At 35.4% G+C, this 21,487-nt stretch overlaps 1 protein-coding gene across 1 annotated transcript in view; it reads left to right on the top strand.

Moving 5' to 3' along the window:
• Positions 1-137: 137 nt before the first annotated feature.
• PIK3C3 (phosphatidylinositol 3-kinase catalytic subunit type 3) overlaps positions 138-21,487 on the top strand; it is a 69,236-nt gene continuing 47,886 nt past the window's right edge. The window contains exons 1-5 of the mRNA XM_015565548.1: positions 138-253; positions 4,873-5,002; positions 13,760-13,846; positions 15,512-15,607; positions 18,617-18,688. Of these exons, the coding sequence (XP_015421034.1) occupies positions 4,874-5,002; positions 13,760-13,846; positions 15,512-15,607; positions 18,617-18,688 (384 nt within the window). The 5' untranslated portion in view covers positions 138-253; position 4,873. The remainder of the gene's footprint in view (positions 254-4,872; positions 5,003-13,759; positions 13,847-15,511; positions 15,608-18,616; positions 18,689-21,487) is intronic.

Genomic DNA, 21,487 nt, shown 5'->3' with positions numbered 1-21,487 from the left:
CATTATTTTTTGTAGTACTAACTTAATCCTTGAGGCATTTTTTTTCTGGCCAAATCTTCTGGCATGGTTTGTTAATTTAAAAGAGAGTTTTAAATATATAACATATGCTTATGTTGACTTTATTTCCATAGCTGGAATGATACCCTGACCTGCCCAGGAATGCCCAGGTGGCCCTAACTATATGGGATGTGTATGGGCCAGGAAAGGCAGTGCCTGTGGGTGGGACAACGGTTTCGCTCTTTGGAAAATACGGGTAAGCATTCTCTTCTAATCTTTAGGGGTATTGTAGTTTCTCATCTTTTTTCTTTTTGGGAAGTTCATGCCAGTCTGGTTCTCTGTGTGTACATGTTTGGTACATGATTCCATAATTCCTGAGACTGAATTTCGTATAGGATATACAGACAGATGCATTAAGAAACACAATTTATATTACTCTACTGTTAGTGACTGGTAATGTGATTCCTATTAGAAAATAGTATTGGAAATTAGAATCTTTCTTTTAGGAAAAAAGACTATGTGCCATATACTGTGAGAGCTTTGTTTTTCTGCTTTGTCATAAGAGTGATAAAAAGGACAATGAGCAGGGTTAAAAAGCACTAATTTGCTAATAGTGGTAATGACTATAATAGAACAGTTGTTAATTCTGTTTTTAAAGATTTACAGATAATAGAAGTTTATTGTGCAAAAACACAACCCATATTTCTATCCCTTTTGTCGATATTCTATTACTCTTTCTGAGTATATTAATTGGAATTTTTCTTTGAAGAACTTGATCTTTTATCAAGTTTAAGAATGAGTTGATACCCTGGTAACCTGCAAAAGTAATTGATGATTTTTGGTTTTTGTCTTTAAGTTTTGTCAGGAACTTGTAGTCTTAAACATTTTTGAAATGTTTCCATTGCTATCTTAAAGCTTTATATTGTTCAGAAACTCCCATTTTTGGTCAATCGGAGTCCCTTCAAGTTGACCCATGTCCTTTGTAGTCATAAGTAGCTTCTGTGCTTTTTGGCAGATAAGCTATTCCAGGCTCCTTGGGCAATTTTCTGCCCCAAACTTGGTTTCTCTGAACACATCAGATGTTAGATACAAATGAAACATGTTAGTGAGCAGCTCTGATTCTGAGAAATTAGCTCTCTTAGAGCAGGGTTTCTCAAAAATGAGCCATTGACTTACCACTTCCAGAATTCCTGCATATATCTATATTAAATACATTCAGTCTTATTTACTTGGTATTTTTATTTAAACCAGCTCACTTTTTTTACTTACATTTAATTGAAAGCAAAATTTTAATATCTTGGTGTACATGGAAAATAAGTGTTATTTAACTTTGGTGGATAATGACAAAAATAAATACAATGAAAATAACTATGTTACTAAATATTACAACTTTAAGGAAAGAAAACCCCCTAAGAAACACAAATGATAGTAAATCGGTTTGCTTTGCAAATATGTATATGATACCTGACCAAAAAAATCCTTTAATTAGAATGGTCTGTGTCTAGTCAGATATAAGGGGATATTCAGCTCACTGTCACTTTAAGGTAAAGATAAGGTTTTACATCAACATTTCATTTTACACCTATATGGTAGTAGGGCATTTATTCAAATGATAACATTAGGTAGTAATAGAGCTCTATGGATACTCTGAGCAGTGGGGAAGAAATGTGAAAAACCTGTCCCATTCCCTCTAGGATGTCCCATTCCCTCTAGGATGATGCTTCGACTGACCTTCATCTCAGAAAAAGGAATTCAAAGAAAGCCTATTATGCAATTAAAATACCTCCTTTTTCTCTCTGTGTCCTGGGCCTTTCCTTGGGGGTGAAATTGGTTTCATAGGAGACAAGCTCAGGGAGTCCCTAGCATGGCCTTGCCCTTCCTGTGCAGCTTTGGATTGTGGAGGAATGTGACATTCAGCTTGAGGCTTCTGGGTGGCCTTGGCAAGAAGCCTGTGCAACTTTCTTCCGCCTGCCATTAAAAGTCATGCCATGTGCCTCCACATTCTCATGACTTAGGCAAGTGGTAGTTTCCTCAAATGTTTCATAAACAATGAAATAACACCACATGCTCCCCACCTTGTTCCCTAAGTAGTCCTGGTGTGGCCTTCATAGCTTTTAAAAGGGTTCCTCAAAATGCCTAATAGTTGCATTATAGTATTCAGAGTCTTGCGACTATCAGTATCTGTTTTGTATACTTGAGTCAGTGTGAAGCAGTACTTCTTGGAGAATAGTGTAATTAATAATTGGAAGACTAATCTGTTAGAATATGGCTAGAATAAACTGTCCTCATTCTGAATGTCTAGCTTTTAAGATTTCTAAGGAGGTGAAGAATGGATTGATTGTTAGATTGAATTGGCAAAGAACTACAGGCAAGCTGCAGATTTCTCTTGCAGATGTTTTTTCCAAATGTGAACTCGGAAGTCTGGGCAGTTGCTGCTGCAGTGGCTTGGCATGGGAGCTGGAGCAGCAGCAGCAGCTGTTGCTGGGGCCTCTGCAGGCATCTGACGGGGATCCTGCTGTGCTGTTCCTTTTGTCTTGCCTGCTTGGCTTAATTTCCCAAGTGGACAGGATGCTCTGAGCATCTTCTGGCTTGCCACCTGGAGGCTGTGTAACTCTCTACAAAGTTTCCATTAGTGTCAAAAGAAAGTAATACGTTCACTTGATCATTTGAGTCACTTGCTACCACCCCTGCCCTCCATGTCCCCTGTCCTTAAATCTTCTCTCCAGATCCACCCCAAGGCACCTAAATCATTTAGTAAACTGACTTCCTGCCAAACGTACTTATTTTTTATTTAAGTTCAGCCAGTCAAAGTATTCACTGGGGTATAGGGAGGTGGAGAAAAAGGAGGGAGACCATCCTTTCTTTCTGAAGGTACATTTAACGGTAATCATTTAAAGTGATGTTGCTGCCTCACTGTACCTAGCTTCTTAGAGCCTAAGCAGGTCTGCTTGATGTTGAATCTAATATTCAGTTGAAAGGGAATGAAAATGAACTTTATGAAAGGCTTGTATATGTGTGTTTTTTGGAATGTAAATTTTTTTGAAATCCCTAACATGGTAAATATTAAGATTTTTGGTTTTTTACTATAAGTCAGTGCATTTGTTTTGGGCCTATAAGGTAAACTTTCACAGATATGGTTGCTGGATATTACCTGTTTACTGCCAACCTTAGAGCTAAACCTTGCAACAGATATGGTCTTTAATCTTACTGTGCTCATGAGCTTGCAGCTATCCTTTATAGTTCCCAGTCTAAATGTTTATGGCATCATTACTTTGCATAATGTTCAGTGAAAAGCCTCTTTATTACTCCAGGAAAATCTGTGAAGAAAGTTTCCATTAGTCAAGCGTGATAATAATAGTTTTTAAAATGTATGTAAAACTTTTAAAGTGTAATGTTTTTAAAGATCAAGAAAATACATCAATATATATGCAACGTGTACCTTACTTTAAAAAATACTTAATGTGAGAACAAAAAGCGTTGGGCTTGCCTATTCACCTGCACACACTTACAGTCTTATTCTTTCCACCGCAATTGGCAGCTTGCTCTTTGAGCTTTGGGGCGATGCTATTTTAGGAGATATATTGTCTGAACAGTTTTGTTAAAAAAACAAACACACAAAAAAAACCATACACTTAAAAAAGAAAGAACATATTAACAGAAGACTTTCTTTATTTTTACCTCCCGCCCCCATAAAAAAAAAAAAAATAAAACCACTCAGTAGCATATCTATAAAAACACAGTTTTCCAAACTTACTTTATGCAGTGGTTCTCAACCTTCCTAATGCCGTGACCCTTTAATACAATTCCTCATGTTGTGGTGACCCCCAATTTCATCGTTACAAATTGAACATAATTAAAGCATAGTGATTAATCACAAAAACAACATGTAATTATATATGTGTTTTCCAATGGTCTTAGGTGACCTTTGTGAAAGAGTCATTCGACCCCTGAAGGGGTCATGACCCACAGGTTGAGAACCGCTGCTTTATGGGTTTGTTCAACCTGTATTCTACATCTTAGTAGTTTTTTGAAGGAAACAGGACAATCAAAAGTTATAAAGTGTTCACTTGAAAGCAGATGATCAAACTTAGATTGAAGTTCTGATTATATATTTTGTAGACATGGGAACTTTTTCTAGTATAAATCCACTGTTGTATTTCCCATTAGGCATTGCTCTTACAGAAAAGAAGACAGGAGAATCAACCTATACCTAGTGAAAAAGATAACATTAGTTAACAATATTGAATACTTATTATGTGGCAGGTACTATTGAAGTACTTTTTACTTGTGCTGATGTTTTAATTTTTCTAATAGCCCTGTGAGATTCAGGTACTCTTTATAATCCCACTTTATAGATTAGGAAACTGAGGCACAGAGAAGCTAAGCAATTTACCCAAGGTCACTTAGGTAATAGATGGCACAAGTGGGATTCAAACCCCAGCAGTTTGACTGTGCAGCCTACTATGCTGACTTTTCATGTAAAGTAGACAGTTATGTATTTATTTAAATTTTGTTTCAGTCATTGTAAATGTGACATTCCTTCATTGGGTCGCAATTTGGTTTCCATTATTTCAAGATCTCCACTGAAGTTATGAAGGGTGTATGGCCCATTAGGATCCTTCTATTTGTCCAGTCTACCTCTAGGATCTCTGTAAAAGTCTGACTGCTTGGAGGAGAAAAGAATGGCATGTGAAAAGCAGTGTGACATGGGTTTTAGCTGCTTAGTTAATTGCATTGCAACTCACTGGAGGCTTAAAGGCTGCCAAGAGAGACATGCATTTCCTAGTGTGGAATTCTCTCTCTTTAGGGGTTAAAAATTTCCTGTAATGAACTGCATTAATTTACTTCTACCCCGAACATTCTCTTTTTGCCTAGCATGTTTCGTCAAGGGATGCATGACTTGAAAGTCTGGCCTAATGTAGAAGCAGATGGGTCAGAACCCACAAAAACTCCTGGCCGAACAAGCAGTACACTCTCAGAAGATCAGATGAGCCGCCTTGCCAAGGTAAAAATATAAACTTTTCCAATTGGTGGGGAGCTCTGAATGATGTCTATTGTAGTATAAGTTAACCTTTTGAATTCTGTCAGATTATTTTTTTTAAATTTAGATTTAATTTTTTAATAGTAGCTTTAATGAAATATAATCCATACTAGAGGCCTGGTGCACAAAAATTTGTGCACTCGGGTGGGGGAGTCCCTCAGCCCTGCCTGTGCCCTCTTGCAGTCTGGGACCCTTCAGGGGATGTCCACCTGTTGGCTTAGGCCTGCTCCCCAAGGGATCGGGCCTAAGCTGGCAGTCAGACATCCCTTTGGCAGCCCAGAAGCCCTCAGGGGATGTCCACTTGCCAGCAGGGAGCAGGCCTAAACTGCAGTCGGACATCCTTACTGCTGCTGAGGAGGCGGGAGAGGCTCCCGCCACCACTGCTGTGCTGGCAGCCACCAGCCTGGCTTGTGGCTGAGCAGAGCTTCCCCCGGTGGGAGCGCACTGACCACCAGGGGGCAGCTCCTGCATTGAGCATCTGCCCCCTAGTGGTCAGTGTGTGTCATGGTGACCAGTCATTCCCAGTCGTTCTGCTGTTAGGGTCAATTTGCATATTACCCTTTTATTATATAGGATATCATAAAATTCACTCTTGGAAAGTATACAGTAACTTAAGTTTTAGTAAATTCTGAGGTGTGTAATCATCACCACTATTTAATATCAGAACATTTTCATCAAAAATGTAACCATGTACCCAATAGCAATCATTCCCCATCCCCTCCTCCCTCCAGCCCCTGGAACTTCTAGTCTTTCTGTTTTTGTGAATTTTCCTATTCTGGACATTTCATACAAATGGAATCATACATTATGTGGCCTTTTGTGTCTGTAATCCCATCAGATTAGAGAATGGGCACTTTTTGGTGATATTTTCAAGATGAACTTTTTTTGGGTGAAATAGTCTTAAAGATGCCAAGTGTTACATGCTAGAGAGCCTTACGTTGTTTGGAATTGAAGATTACTTAGTCTAAATTGTCCTCACTCCACTCCCACTCCTGTTTTTGTAAGGAGACTGAGTTTTGTAAGAAGACTTTATCTTTCAAATTTGTTTTAATGAAGTGTTTTTATTTAGAAATACAAAAGCTAAGCTCAAATCTGAGCTTAAGTCAGAACAAAATAACTTATTTTGTCAGTATCTGTTCCCAAAGCACTATGCTAAATACTATTTGAAGATACTTTTTGGTACAATACACTTTTAAAAACTGGGAAAGCAGATGTATGCTTATGATTCTATTTTTATACAAAAGGAACAGAAATTGTAGATGTAATACGTAATATTTTATACACTCTCACTTTAAGACAAGAAATGAGTATACAAATAGATGAGGTTTATGGGGATAGAATGGAAGGTTTGTTTCCTGTTGCACTTTTGATTTTCCAGCCAGTGAATTTACTATGCCTGTTTCTAATTGTTGAGAAGGCATTTGGTATAAGAGTAACAAGGTGTACATAAATCTTAATAATACGACAGCATAGTTATCGTGCATTGTACCCACGAGCCAAAATAAATAGCATGGTGACAGTTTTCAAACTGTAATGTTAGAAAGTTTATTCAGTTATAGTACTGCCTAAGTCTTGACTGCCTGGGGATAATGGCACAAGAGGACTGTGAAATGAAGATGAACTATTTAAATGGCCTGTGAAAAGATGGTGTTAGATGATTATTAAACAAAGAACCTCAAACCCAAGCTGGATTAAATATTCTTATGCTGATTTATTGCTCAGCTATGGAAATAGAATTATAACCACAATATGAATAACTGAAGTTTAAAAGCCTTACTTCTAGGTTTAACAATTTAAAAATCAAATCCTTTCAGAAGAAGAATTTTAATGGAATTAACTTTTCTAATGATTGTACATCATTTTGTGAACATGTGTAGTTTTCCTTTGAGGAAAAATGAGTGTGAGAAAAGGAGACAAAACTGAATAATCTTTGGTTTAGTTAGTTTATATAACTGGATTTCTTAGACTTACTGGGAACAGGAAGAAATTAACATAGTACAATCGCCTCCCCCCAGCCACCACATTTCCCTCATTATTTTCTCTTTCCCATCTCTAAATTGCCCTAATAATTTTTATTAATATTAATATTTCTGTTTTTTGGTGTGTTTTTTTTGGTGGGGGCGAATAAATAAATCAATATTTCTGTTTTAATTGATTTGTGAAAATAAAGGCCAGACTTCTGGGACATTCATTACACTTTCATTGTCCATGACCCAGCCTTTTAATGGTTGTGGCCTTGAGCAAATCTGCCCATTGTTCCCATCTGCTCTGTTTTTCAGCTTGTCATATTTTAAGAGTTTTATCACTAGGATGCATATCCACCTGGGGTTTTGGATGTGACTACCAAGCTTTAGTGTTTGATTTATACTTGAATCTATGTCTTTAGACATGAAAGGTTAGTGCAAAAGCATGCTTCTCTACTGTCTCCTTTTCATTTTAGCATCTCTGCTTGATGCCTTTGGAATGTGCTTTAGTTTCTGTCAATTTGATTAAGAGGCCGCAAAGAGAAAGTAACAACTAGATGAAAAATGTTTTGTGGTCTGAGTGATACAGATAGGTGGGGGAATGTTGAGCAGTGTGTAAGTGAGCATTGGTACAGTGAAGTAGTGTAAGATGTGATGTTTTAGACTGGCTTCAAATTGCCTGCATGGGGTCACTCTGGTTCAGGCTCCAGACCTCATTTTATAGCAGTGGGAGCTGGATTTTTCTAGCACATCCAGAAATAACTAGTTATATTGAGAAAGGTTCATGTCAATCCATTCAAATGGTTATTTACAGTTTAGAGCTGTAATAGTCACAATTCACATGTGGCAATTTAAGTTTAAGTTCATTAAAATTAAATAAAATTCAGAATTTTATGTTACCATAGTTACATTGTCATAATCACACTTTAAGTGCTCACTAGCCACATGTGGCTAGAAGCTATGCATTGGACAATGAAGAAATGGAATCTTTTCATTATTGCCGAAAGTGCGATTGGATAGCACTGGCCTAGAGTGCCATTTTACTAATTTGTAATGGTTGAGTAACCATATTATTGTCTTCCTGGTAATCAGGTTATTTGTGTCTACTACACAGGACACCAGTTTTCAATTCCTTAGAAATTAAGTTAGTCTTCAGGAGATTGCTGATTCTTAGTGAACCATCAGGCATGAGCTACCCTGAAGGAACCAGAAAGTTGTGTGAGATATTTCTCTCATTTTGAAGGAAGTGTTAAAAGGGCTTTCTCTCTTGACATTATCTTTCTAGTTGCAGGATTACTTGAACCTGCTGCCTGCACAATATGGTAGGAACTTCAGGGTACAGAATGTGAGAACCCTTTACTAAGGATAAAAGTCAAGTAGAACAGATGCTGCCCTAGCAGTTGCTTAGAGTATTGTCCCCATATGCCAAGGTTGTGGGTTTGATCTCTGGTCAGGGCACATATAAGAACCAACCAATAAATGCATAAGGAAGTGCAACAACAAAGCTCTCTCTTCCTTTCTCTCTCTCCCTTTCCCTCTCTCTCTCTTTTTCCCTCTCCCTCTCCTTCTCCCTCTCCCCCTCCCTCCCTCTCTTTCTCCCTCTCTCCCTTCTCTTTCTCAAATCGATTTTTTTTTAACTCAGAAGAACAGATGCTGATACATTTATAGAAACATTTTAGGAGCCACACAGAGAAAACAGTTGCTAGTTTCTTTGTGTGAACAGCTAGAAAGTTAGTGTTGGTAAAGAAGTCTCTTTTATTCAGTTCATTTAGATGAATCTAGAAAAGGGAAAAGATTAATTGGAAAATAAGGTTGGCAAATGTTTTGGCTTTTAGAAATATGATTTAAGAAATGAGTTTTGTTATAAGCTGGACATCATTTTTGTTACAAACACTTGAATAGATTATCAAATTGATGATTTATGTGGATTTTAAATTCTGTATGTATTCCATAGTTAGATTTTAGAGAAATGGGGAACATGGGATTATCCAAGGAGATGTTTTGAAAAATAGAGGCATTACCTTTCTTTTTATGCTTTTAAAATTAATAGAACTATCAAAACTGGTGGAAAATTTAAATAGTTATGTTACATTCTAACTGGGTAGAAAGATTGGTAGTCAAAAGACCTGATTTATAGCTCTGACGCTGGCTCATTGAATAACCAGTTATTTCTGTACTTGTGAATATTTTTCATTGAAGAAGTGTGGTTAGTTGGGCTCCATTCTCCCTGTTTATAAGAATCATAATTATACCATTAACATTTTTTAGCTATTCTGAAAAAGAAACAACCTCAGAGCAGTTTGTTCATAGTATAGCACGTTAAGTGTACTCTTCTTGGGTTCTGAATACATTTCTACCTTGAAGCAGCTATGTGAGAAAACATTCATGTAAAAGTAGTTTAATAGAACACATTATTTAGTAGGACCTATTAAAAATCTTTTTTTTCTCCTTTTAATGACATAGTTTACTATTTTCAGAATATAATACTGAGTCCCTAGAGATAGTTTTGAGTTTGTGTTAGGGCTTTTCTAGGGAAGTTATTATTCTTTGTAATATCTGTACTTGATTAGGTCTCCTCACCTAAGAGTCAGTTTTTCCATAGTGATAATGATTTAACTTGATAATCTTTATTTTTCTAACTTCCAACCAGTTCACTTATGAACTGATATTAGTTATGGTATAAACAATATATGTAATGCAGTATTGGACTAAATTGTACAGAAAAGTCTCATTGTGTTTTATTTTCTTTCTCAATGTTTGTAAATGAAAATAATAACAGATTATGATGACAGATGCTGAAATTATTCAAACTATGAAACTTGCTTAGTGGCAACATTGACATCAAAATTTCCTCTTAGCTACAGGTTTTTTTTACTAAATAATATGTGTAACTTTTATGAGCATAGCTTATTTGGTTGTATGTTGCCATTTTTTCTGTCATAAAAGAAGGATTTGGGAATCTCTTAGAAATGTATTCCTGATGATACATAGTAGAATCTTTTCTATCAGTCATTTTGGTTTGCTTACTGTTGTCTGAGACTGTCTAAACTTCTCGATTTTTCTTGAAATTAATGGTAGCAAGTAGACAATTAGTTTGAGCGGGAAAGATTGAACCCTGAAATAATATTGATTTATGTCTGTCTTTACAGCTATAATTCCTGCCAGAAAAAAATAGAAGGTAACATGGTTTTAAGACTAGATTAATCTCTGAGAAGTTTAGCTGAATGCAACTTTTATGAGGCAAAGACTCCTCTTCCTGAGTAAGATTTCTATGTAAAGTTTCAAAGTAAAATTGAAGATTTGTGGCTAAGACTTTATTAATCAGGAAGCTGAAAGCACTTCTACGCTACCTAAGAATTAAATACACAGGCATGTGTGCAAATTCTTTAGGAGACACGTACAACTCCTTTTTTACTTTTAGTAATTGTTCAAGTGAATTCTTATATACAGCTGCATTTTGTCTTGAATTATTAATTACTGCATTGCTTGCATTTTATTTGATACAGATAAAACTCAGTGTCTTAATGTTTATTGAGGAGAATTATACTTTTTAAGAATAGAAATTTATGAGTGAACCATATTGCATTGTGCAAATAGACTAGCTGAGGGATAATGGTGTTCTGTTCAATGACTATTTATTAATTCAGCTCAGTTCTAGTCTAGGCTCAAGGAAATGTTAGAGTTGAAAGAGTTATATTATAGCCTTTAACTGAAAGGAATTTAGAAGAACAAGATAGGAGGTAGTTCAAGAAACTGTCCTGTATGATTATGTGAGGGGGTTGGTGGGAGATAGTCTTACCTAATGGCAGTATCAGGCATTTTTATTGCGCAATATTCCTATAAATGCTTCAAGAGAGAATTTTGAACATTTGCATAGGCTCTCTGAATCTAAAAGTTTTCTGTCTGGTGAGCAGAATGGATTTTTTTCTGCTTATTTGTATGTTGGTTTTTTTTAAGTGGCACAGAAAAAAGAAGTAAAAAATATATAGCTTTGTCATTATTTTCCCCCTTAGGTTATCTAAGGAAGCCTATGTGTATCTGCAACAATATCCCGTACTATATTGCTGCTTTTTGAGGAGATATCCGTTTACTGTGTAACTTTCCTGTTACAGTTTCTTGACAAGAGCAAGCTTGATGCCTAAAGCCTATAAATTTCTATATTATAGCAGTTTTTATTAACCACATGTTGAAAAACGGTAGCATTGCTTAATTTATATGGTTCTTCAGTTGGATCTAGATCAGCGGTACCCTTTAATACATTTCCTCATGTTGTTGTGACCCCCAATTTCATTGTTATAAATTGAACATAATTAAAGCATAGTCATTAATCACAAAAACAATATGTAATTGTAGATGTTTTCCGATGGTCTTAGGCGACCCCTGTGAAAGGGTCGTTCGACCCCAAAAGGAGTCTCATTAGGAAGGTTGAGAACCACTGATCTAGATGAAAGACCCTTGTAAGAAATAATTTGAGAGAACAATTATGTTAGTACCTGGCTTTCATTTCAGGTGGTGAAGTAATGTTAATCAAATGGGTTTTTATCCTTTGGGTTTTAAAATATGATGTAAAATAACTTTATTTGGCATATCTTAATAAATGCTAATTTTTGGTGGTTTTCTCAACAGCAATCTTTGCACAATTAATTGTTTTTTAAAATAGCTTTAGTTTTTAAATAACATTTTTTCTTATTACAAAGATAATACACATTTTCTACTATGGTAGAAGATGGTTAAAGCACAGACACAATAAAAATCACCTCTGTCTCTCTGCCCAGAAATAACCGTCATTAATATGTTGCTTGATATATGCTTTCAATAAATTAATATGTGTGTCATTTGTGAATTTATTTATAGACTAGTGGCCCAGTGCACTTATTCGTGCACATTAATTAGAAGGAAATTAATGAGAAGAAATATTTGTGCAGTAATTATGTTACTGCAAAAAATTACATGTCAAAATAGTCAATATACTATATATAATATAGTTTTATAAAATTAAAATAGGTGTGCGATTGGCACCAGCAAGAGCTTTACATGTATCATGCATGCGTGAGTCAACATTTATTTTTAAATTGCCAGTGTGCGTCATATGTGTTTGAGGGACAGAAGGATGGACGGTCGGTCGCTTAGCCTTTTATGTATATAGATGATATTTTTAAACTGTGATATTGTGTGTGTGTGTGTTTAATTCAATACTGCTCTAACACTTAATGGCGTCTCAAAATTGTTTCAGGTCATTTAAGATACAGCAGATCCTCCAATGATGTCATTTCCTTATAATGTTGATTAGATGCCATAGGACGGAACTCTGAGTATCTTTGTTCCATAGAATGGTTTCTGCTCCTTTGCCAAAGATCATTTAACTATAGTTATGTGGATATATTTCCAGGGTTTTTATTCCATTAGTATATTTGTCTGTTCTTTTTTTTTTAAATATATTTTATTGATTTTTTACAGAGAGGAAGGGAGAGAGAGAGAGAGAGAGAGTCAGAAACATCGATGATAGAGAAACATCGACCAGCTGCCTCCTGCACATCTCTCACTGGGGATGTGCCCGCAACCCAGGTACATGCCCTTGACCGGAATCGAACCCGGGACCCTTCAGTCCGCAGGCCGACGCTCTATCCACTGAGCCAAACCGGTTTCGGCTATTTGTCTGTTCTTTTGCCAATGCCAGACTCTCTTGATTATTGCAGCTTTATAATAATTCTTGATATTGGGTAGTGTCAGCCCTCAAATTTTGTTATTTTCCTTCAATATTATGTTGACTGTTCTGGATCGTTTCCTCTCCACATAAATTTTAGCATCCTTTTGTTATTTGCGAAATAGCTTGCTGGGATTTTCACTAGGGTTACATTAAATTTATAGATCCAATTTAATCAAACTGGAAATCTTTACATAATTTTGAGTCTTCCTGTCCATGAACAGGAATATCTCTCCATTTGTTTAGTGTTGTTGTTTTTTTTTTTAAATTCCATTTATCAGAGTTTTGTGGCTTTCCTCATATAGATCTTTTACATATTTTGTTATCATTTTTCTGGTGTTAATATAAATGATGCTTTAAAAAATATAACAGCTTTATTGAGATAACATTTACATACCTCTGTGTTTTTATTTTCAACTGGAGGCCCAGTTCATGAATTCGTGCACAGGTGGGGTCCCTTGGTCTGGCCGACAATTGGGGCTGATGCGGAGGCTGGCCGGCTCGGGGGAGGTACCGTGGGAGGCTGGCCCCAGCAGCAAGCTAACCAACGGCCTATCTGTGAGGAATCGGGCTCGCTCCTCCTTCCTGTCTGGGTCTGGGGTACAGGTGAACCAGATTTGGGGCTGTCAGGGCCCCAGCAGGAAAGTCTGAGTCAGTGCGCGTCATAGCTACCAGCCGGTCCTCCGGTCATTCTGGCTGTTTGGTCGTAAGGATCCCTTAGGCTTTTATATATATAAATTTCATGTGCTTATTGCTGGTACATAAGAAATTAATTGAGTTTTGTATATTAACCTTATATTCTGCAACCTAGCTATAATTGCTATTAGTTATAGGGGTGGGGTTTTTCTTTTGTACATTCTTTCATATTTTCTACATAGATGGTCATGTCATCTGTGCACTTAGACAATTTTCTTTCTTCTCAATCTCTCTTATTACATTAGCCAGTATTTCCAGTATGATTCTGAAAGGGTGTGATGGGCATCGCTGTCCGCTCCCTGCCTTTCTTTCTGTGAGGTCTGGGTTAAAATTTTCTTCATTATATTTGTTCTGCAGCTCACCAAAGCCCATCGGCAAGGACACATGGTGAAAGTAGATTGGCTGGACAGATTGACATTTAGAGAAATTGAAATGATAAATGAGGTGGGTTGTATCCCTTTTTATTTCAAAAATATTTTCTCTCAGCTATGTAAATCAAGAATTTTTTTGACAAGATTTATTGCCAGGTATCTATTGGGGCTATCGAATAATGTGTAGTTTAGGGAGTTCTATGCTAATAAGTGAAAACATGTGATATATGCCTTTCTTATATCTCAGTGTTATAAGTAGGTAGTGGATATAGCAAGTGTATTAAATAAGTGAAGCCTCTGTGAGTTTGATCCTTCATTTGTGTGTTCTATCTCCATTTGGCAGCTCATTATGTTCAAGTTCAAGTCAATATTACATAAATTTATCAACAGTGGTACCTCTTCATTTCAGTTACCTTAAATCATCATTAGCAAGTTCTCTCCCCACTAAGATACTTCTTGTTTTACATACTGCATATAGGACTCTGCACCCTTAATGAAGTTGTGTGGTTCAAGTAGTTGATTTATTTCTTGATTTTATGTATTGGTATAGAATGTATTTATTTAAAAGATGACGTCAATGAAACTTCCTGAAAGTTAGAACACATATTTTTCTTTTTTGTGTATTTACACTGAAATACTAGATGTCTGGTCTAACATTCAGTATCAAGATAGCAGAAAAAAACAGTTATATTAATTACATTAGGAAAGAGTAGTATCAATTTTGTGATATGCCTAGCTTATAGAGACCTCTACAGATCACTGTTCTTTAAAAAGTGTTCAGGAGGTGGAGAGAGAGAAATTTTTCATTTTTATAATGAACACTTGTAAAAGTTATATCTTGACATTACCTTTTAAAATAATTAGTGGTGTTTAACCATTTATATGCAGTATGAATGTGAGTAGAATATGCTTTCTAAAGCTGAAAATTTAAGTGACCTCCTTAGACTTTTACATGATTTTATACATGTAGATTTAAAACTATTTAAAAAACTTTTTTGGGTCAAGACTAACCACCTTTTAGACTTAATTTGATTTTCACTTCTTTAACAACATAGTATTTGCTTTTTTAAGGGGACAAGTTTATACACAGAATCAACATTTCTTATGTTAAGGTGGAAGTAACATAATATGAAGGATCAAACTCACAGTATATTTTCCAGTATACTTTAAAAAATTTGATAAAAATTTACAAATGCCTTCACGTCGTCTCAAGATCACTTATAAATTTTGAAAAACATATAAAGTTTATATTTGTTAGGTCAAATGACCTCAGTCCTTAGTTTTCACACTTTAACTTTTGATATTTGTCATAATTGTATTAATTGATATAGTTAGATTTGTCATATGGTTTAAGGATGAATTGTTCTTTGCTTACAATTGTTAGAAGTACAAATCATCCTTATTTTTGAAAGTAAATAGTTCTAATGCAGTGTATACATAATATCATCAAGATTTTATTTAATAAAATCTAAACTACTGAATAAACCAACGATGTCATTAAGTTTAGGAGAGAGTTGTAAGTTACTAGTAGACAGTACTGGATAAAAGAGTGGTGCTGTATATAAGATAGAAGTGCTGTATGAAACATTGCATTTATAATAACGAAATAAAAATTTGTCACATTCTAAGTTGTACCTGATAGATCCGTGTATTACTGAATTGGGAATAACGATACATACTGATTCTTTAGGAGAATGTTGAAAATGGTTATTTTTCATAAAAATCTTTTTTTTTTTAGAGTGAAAAACGAAGTTCTAATTTCATGTATTTGATGGTTGAGTTTCGATGTGTCAAGTGCGACGATAAAGAATATGGCATTGTTTATTATGAAAAGGTATTTGCCTTGGAACTGTTATGGTCTCTAAAGTAGAGGGGAGGTGCTGAGATGAATTATTTGGTTGCAGGATAGCAGAAGACAGCTGTCAGGCGCAGCTGTTCATGTATGCACAAATCATCCTGTAGCTCCAAGATTACAAAAGCCGATCATTCATAGAATGCAGTTCTGGGTTACAGAATTCAATAAATATGCAAGAGATCAAAAACTTTTTGATTAATTATTCTGAAAAGTGGCAAGTAAGATATTAAAGCAATAGCTTTATTAACAATTAAAATTCATTTGAAAAGTAAAAAGGGGGATCAGGCTTTTTCTTTTTAAGTAGTATGCTATTGAACATTAAGGATTGCTTGTTACTTGAGTATTTATATATAATGTAATGGAATTTCATAAGTGTTCCAAACATAAGTATGCTTCTGAAAGACTTCACAAATCTACATTTATTTATATGTAAAATATATGCAGAATTAAGAAAATAATGTTATCAGTAGGCTGAGTGATAACATGCAATTCTGGATTTCCTCAGTTCTGCTTATTACATGAAAGAAAGTAGTGTGTGATTTGACATGTAGCCTTTAGAAAACACCTGTGTCTTAAATGCTTGTTGAAGGGTCTTTATTTAAGTACCACAAAAGTAACTGTATGCATAGTTCAAAAAACATAAACCAGATATCTGCAATCATCGTAGAAATAGTAAGACAAGTGCTTACATCAGTACAAATGAGGACAGCCTTTTAATACATGACATAATAGAAAAATATTTTCTCTAGTATATAGCTAAGCTTATCCCATATAATAAAAGCCTAATATCTTAAGTGTCTGGTCATCCAGTCTTCCATTCAACCAATCAAAGCGTAATATGTTAATGATAGGCTAAGCCCACTCAACCGCTTGCTATGATGTGCACTGACCACCAGGGGTCAGACACTCTGACTGGTAGGTTAGCTTGCTGCTGGGGTCTGGCCAATTAGGACTGAGCGAGATGGGCCAGACACGCCCTGGAGCCCTCCTACAGTCCCTCCCCAGCTGGACAACCTCCCATGTCCCTCCCTTGCCCTGATCATGCACTAGTGGAGTCCCTCGGCTTGGCCTGTGCCCTCTCGCAATCCGGGACCACTTGGGGGATGTCGGAGAGCTCGTTTCAGCCTGATCCCGCAGGCCAGGCCGAGGGACCCCACTGGTGTAAGAACTTGTGCACCAGCCCTCTAGTATGCAGTATATATGTTTATTAGAAGCAGCACTTTTAAATCACATTTTAACTTTAGTGTTTTCAAGCTGTCACAAGTGATTTAAAAAATATGTATTTATAACTATAATTTATTATTTGAAGGATGTATTTATAATGGAGGTATAGGGTTTATTTGGTTAATTTATGATCACTTTTCTGGTATTTTTCAAGTTAATATTTATATTTTTCCCCTTAAGCTTATATCCTTTCTTTCTAGTAAAAGATTAGGAAACATTAACTTGTTTTAGCTTTTTATTTTATAAATGATATTTCTTGGGAGGGGAAAGGAGATAGAAAGATAGACTAACATTGTTTATTAACTTATTAGAAAAACGACCTTATAAAAAGAAAGGGGAATGCAGGTGGATGAAATTTTGTCACCAATACATTTTAATAAAATTACATTTTATACTTTATGCCATATGTAATTTCGTTAAAAGCATTATTCCCTGCCCATATGGAGTTTATATTGCAAAAGCATACTGATGGAGGTGGTAATTTAAAACATTGGCGATGTGAAGGATCTTTTGAAAGACTGTTTTGATAATAGATGAAATAATAACAGAACAGAAATTAGAAGAATTTCAAGTATTTTTGAAAAGGTTCTTGACCCCTTTCTACTGCTTCTTGAAAAATTGTCCATAAATTAATGCCTGTGTACCCATCCTGTCATATTTCCACTTAGTGTAAAGATTGCTGGGCCAGTGTATTGAATCTAATGGAAATAGACTTTCTTGTCACCTGTCTTTTGTGACAGATAGCCTTAGTGAAGATTACTTGTCACAGTTGGGCTGATAAATGTGTTTCCTGGTATTGTGACTAAGAATCAGCCTGTTAAACAATGGCTGTGGGAATTCGTGGTTTTCTAAGACTCAATTACTGAACTAGAGTAAAGTCACAGTACTTCCCCTCCTTCAGTCTCCTGATTTTGTTGTACATATCTAAAATTGAAATTATAGGAGCATTTGGAAATTGACAGGAAAATTTGATGTTGGGTTTACAATTGTCAGAAAATGAATTTTGACTTTAATTAGTTTAGTCTTTTCCAGTTCTTATGCAGTGACATTTTATTATCCTAAATTACCTTTCTTGCCCGAGTTGGATCAAAATTTTTCAAAAAATGATAATACCAACAAAATAAGACAGCTTTATTTCTTAAGAATTGATGGACTGGTTCTCATTATTCAGGTTTGCATTGTGTTGAGTAGCTATCCCTCTGAGAAGCCGTGCTGCTGAGTCTCTAGCTGTGTATAAATCTGAGTAACATTAACTCCACGCTTGTAATTCTACTTCTGAGTGAAACTCAATTGTGGTTATTTGAAGTTGCCAACATCTAGTTAGTAGTTTTTGCAAGTGATGAAACTTATCCATTGTATTGTATTTTAATTAGCTCTGTGATTTCTTATTCTAAGTTTGACAATTTGGACATATTATTTTTCACCTCTTGTCATTATAAACAGTTTTAGAAAAAAAGACAAAAACCATCTGCTGATTTCCAGACTTCATATCTCTAAAAAAACCTATATTACAAATTTGTATTGTTATATTTTATTTTTCTTGAAATATTTTATCAGCAACAAAAGGTAAAAATATAATATATTTTAAAATGTAGTTGGAAAAAAATAAAATGTAGTTGAAAGGAGATTAATTTTTGAAAGGAAGGATGTTCATTAAATAGAATTAAAGTACATTGGAGTGTACATTAACATGTATTGTTTTTTACCATTTGGTTAAATTTTATTTACCTTCTTATTTTGGAAATTTATTACATTGTAATCCAGGATGGTGATGAGTCATCTCCAATTTTAACAAGCTTTGAGATAGTGAAAGTTCCTGACCCTCAGATGTCTATGGTGAGTTATTATCCAATTTCTTATGAAAATGCTCCAATCCAGAGTGATTGTGACTTAGATCGACATCATACACTTTCTTTTTAAAAAGTATATAAGTACCTCAGTTACCTAAAAGTGATTTATAAATCCACTTCAGCTATGTGGAATCAAGTTCAGATGGGATTTTTATCAGAAATTTTAACACATAAAAATAAGGTCAGGATAGTGAGTGTTGGGGAGCCATGTTATTTAGAGCCATGAAGAGCCAGGCATGTGGTCATGCAGTGAGGACTTGGGGGAACAGGCACAGGCACACCTTGGAGGTACTGCACATTTGGGTCCAGGTTACCACAGTTAACTATTTGTGTGCCGTAAGAGTCTATAGACACAAGTGGTGGACCTTTTTATTTATTCATTTTTAAATATACTTTTATTGATCTCAGAGAGGAAGGAAGAGGGAGAAACATCAATAATGAGAGAGAATCATTGATTGGCTGCCTCCTGCACGCCCCCCACTGGGGACCTTCAGTCTGCAGGTCGACGCTCTATTCACCTGTCCTAGCCAAACTGGCTAGGTGGACCTTTTTTAATTAAATTCAAAATATCGTGGCAATTAACTGGTTAAGCGGATATCCCAATGAAGTAAGTCACAGGAGATTTTTGGTTCCCCGATCTCTGCTAGCTTTAAACATTTCTTCTGCAGCTTTCTCACTTCTTCAAGCCTTCATAGAATTGAATAGAGTTAGGGGGGGTCTTGCTTTGGATTAGACTTTGGTTTAAGGGAATGTTGTGGCTGGTTTGATCTGTCCAGACCACTAAAACTCTTTATACCAGCAATAAAGCTGTTTTCACTTTCTTGCCATTTGTGTGTTCACTGTTGACCCTTTTAATATTTTTTAAGAACTTTTTATTTGAATTCACAACTTAGCTAATTGGTGCAAGATGCTTAGGTTTTGGTCCGTTTTATCTTCCGGCATGCCTTCCTCATTAAGTGTAAGCATTTCTAGCTTTTGATTTAAAGTGAGAGAAGCCATTGTAGGGTTACTAATTGACCTGATTTCAATATTTTGTGTCGGAATAGGGAGACCTGAGGAAAGAGAGAGAGATAGGGAACAGCTGGTCCGTGGAGCAGTCAGAACACATACAACATTTATCAATTAAGTTTGCTGTCTTATATAGGTGAGTTTTTAGCATCCCAAAACAATTTCAATAGTAGCATCAGAAATCACTGATCACAAATATAATAAAAATGAGAAAATGTGAAATATTGCAAGAATTACCAAATATAATACAGAGATACAAAGTGGGCAAATGCCATTGGAAAATGGTGCCTATGGACTTGTTTGATTCAGGGTTGCTACAAACCTGCAATTTGTAAAGAAAAAAACAACACATACACACACAAAAAACAACAACAACAACAACGCTGCAATATCTGTGAAGTTCAATAAAGTGAAGCGTAATAGAACAAGGCATGCCTGTATTTGAAATAATTCCCCGTCATCTAGAAGGGGAATTGGTTTATACCAGGATGTAAAAGCATCAATGATGGAAATTTTTAGGGAATCTGGGTTGGTTGCAAAATATGGAGGATCATTGTAACTATTAGAACTATTCAATTTGAATCATGATGTCTTGGATGATTTTGAGACACCTCCTTATTGCATTTTTAAATCTCTCTTTCATGGATACAAAGAGTAAATTCCTCTTTTGCAGCAGAACTTTAATTAGAAGACCTTATATTTAGAAAGTTCCAGCCAAAAAAATCCTTTTAACAGCATAATAGATATCATGATAGTTATACTTAAAATGCATCTACTTCACTTTGAACCAGTTTATTCTTATTTTATGAGTTTCTAATTAGATTAGTTACCTTCCTAGTCAGACTAAAGTAGATTAAAGATAGCACATTGGAAAATGAAAACATGAGCTAAATATAGGTCATTGAATCAGGAAGTAGTAGCTGATGACCTAACATCAGAGGAAGAGATAGGGTAAAAAGAATATAAAAGATTAGAAAGGAAAGGTCACTTGGGAATCTTTTAGAAACAGACACCCTAAATACCTTCACAGAGCCTATGCGTAGCATAATAAAATTGAGTCAATATATCTAAATTTGACCCTGAGCTTTCATTATAAAATCAAATTATATTTCACATTCTGAATATTTGAAGCACACAAATAAATGTACTCTGTGGGTACCTTCAAAATGGCCAAGAGTAAACAAGTTTTGTCATACTGGGATCATAGGTATTACTTTTGTGTAACTCCTACCAAAATGTCAGGTAAATGAGATGTCTGTATATTTAGAGCATTCTTTTCTAAAGAAAATGCTCATCAGCAGTTAAAGCTTTAACATTATGGATGATGTATTTTTTTAAAAAAGGAACTAGGGCCCCTGTTAAAAAATGTTAGTTTTAAATGAAGCAAACACAAAAGAAAAGTTAAAAAAGCAAACTACTCTTCTCACCCACTGTGCCAAAAACTCAGTTCAGCATTGCTTACTAGGGAAATATATTTTAATAAAGTAACTTTGAGTGCCACTTAGCTGGCATACCAGATATCAGACAATAAAACAGATTGTAAAACTATAATTACAAGTGCGATACTATCACATATATATGTGCACAGATAGACTGGTGGAACTGAATACACAAATAGATTCAAGAAAATATGGAAATTAGTACATGATAAAAGTGGCATGTCATCACTGAAGCATAGTGCTGGGGAACTGATTAGCCCTTTGGAAAATATTAAATTAAACCCATTCCTCCCACAGATCATAAGGAAAAACTCCAAATGAATCAGGGATTTAAATGT

The sequence above is a fragment of the Myotis davidii genome, unplaced genomic scaffold (assembly GCF_000327345.1).
Source record: "Myotis davidii unplaced genomic scaffold, ASM32734v1 scaffold259, whole genome shotgun sequence".
In the NCBI taxonomy this organism is placed as follows: domain Eukaryota; kingdom Metazoa; phylum Chordata; class Mammalia; order Chiroptera; family Vespertilionidae; genus Myotis; species Myotis davidii.
Note: the sequence above shows the minus strand (reverse complement) of the source record. Positions and strands in the feature narration are given on the sequence as shown.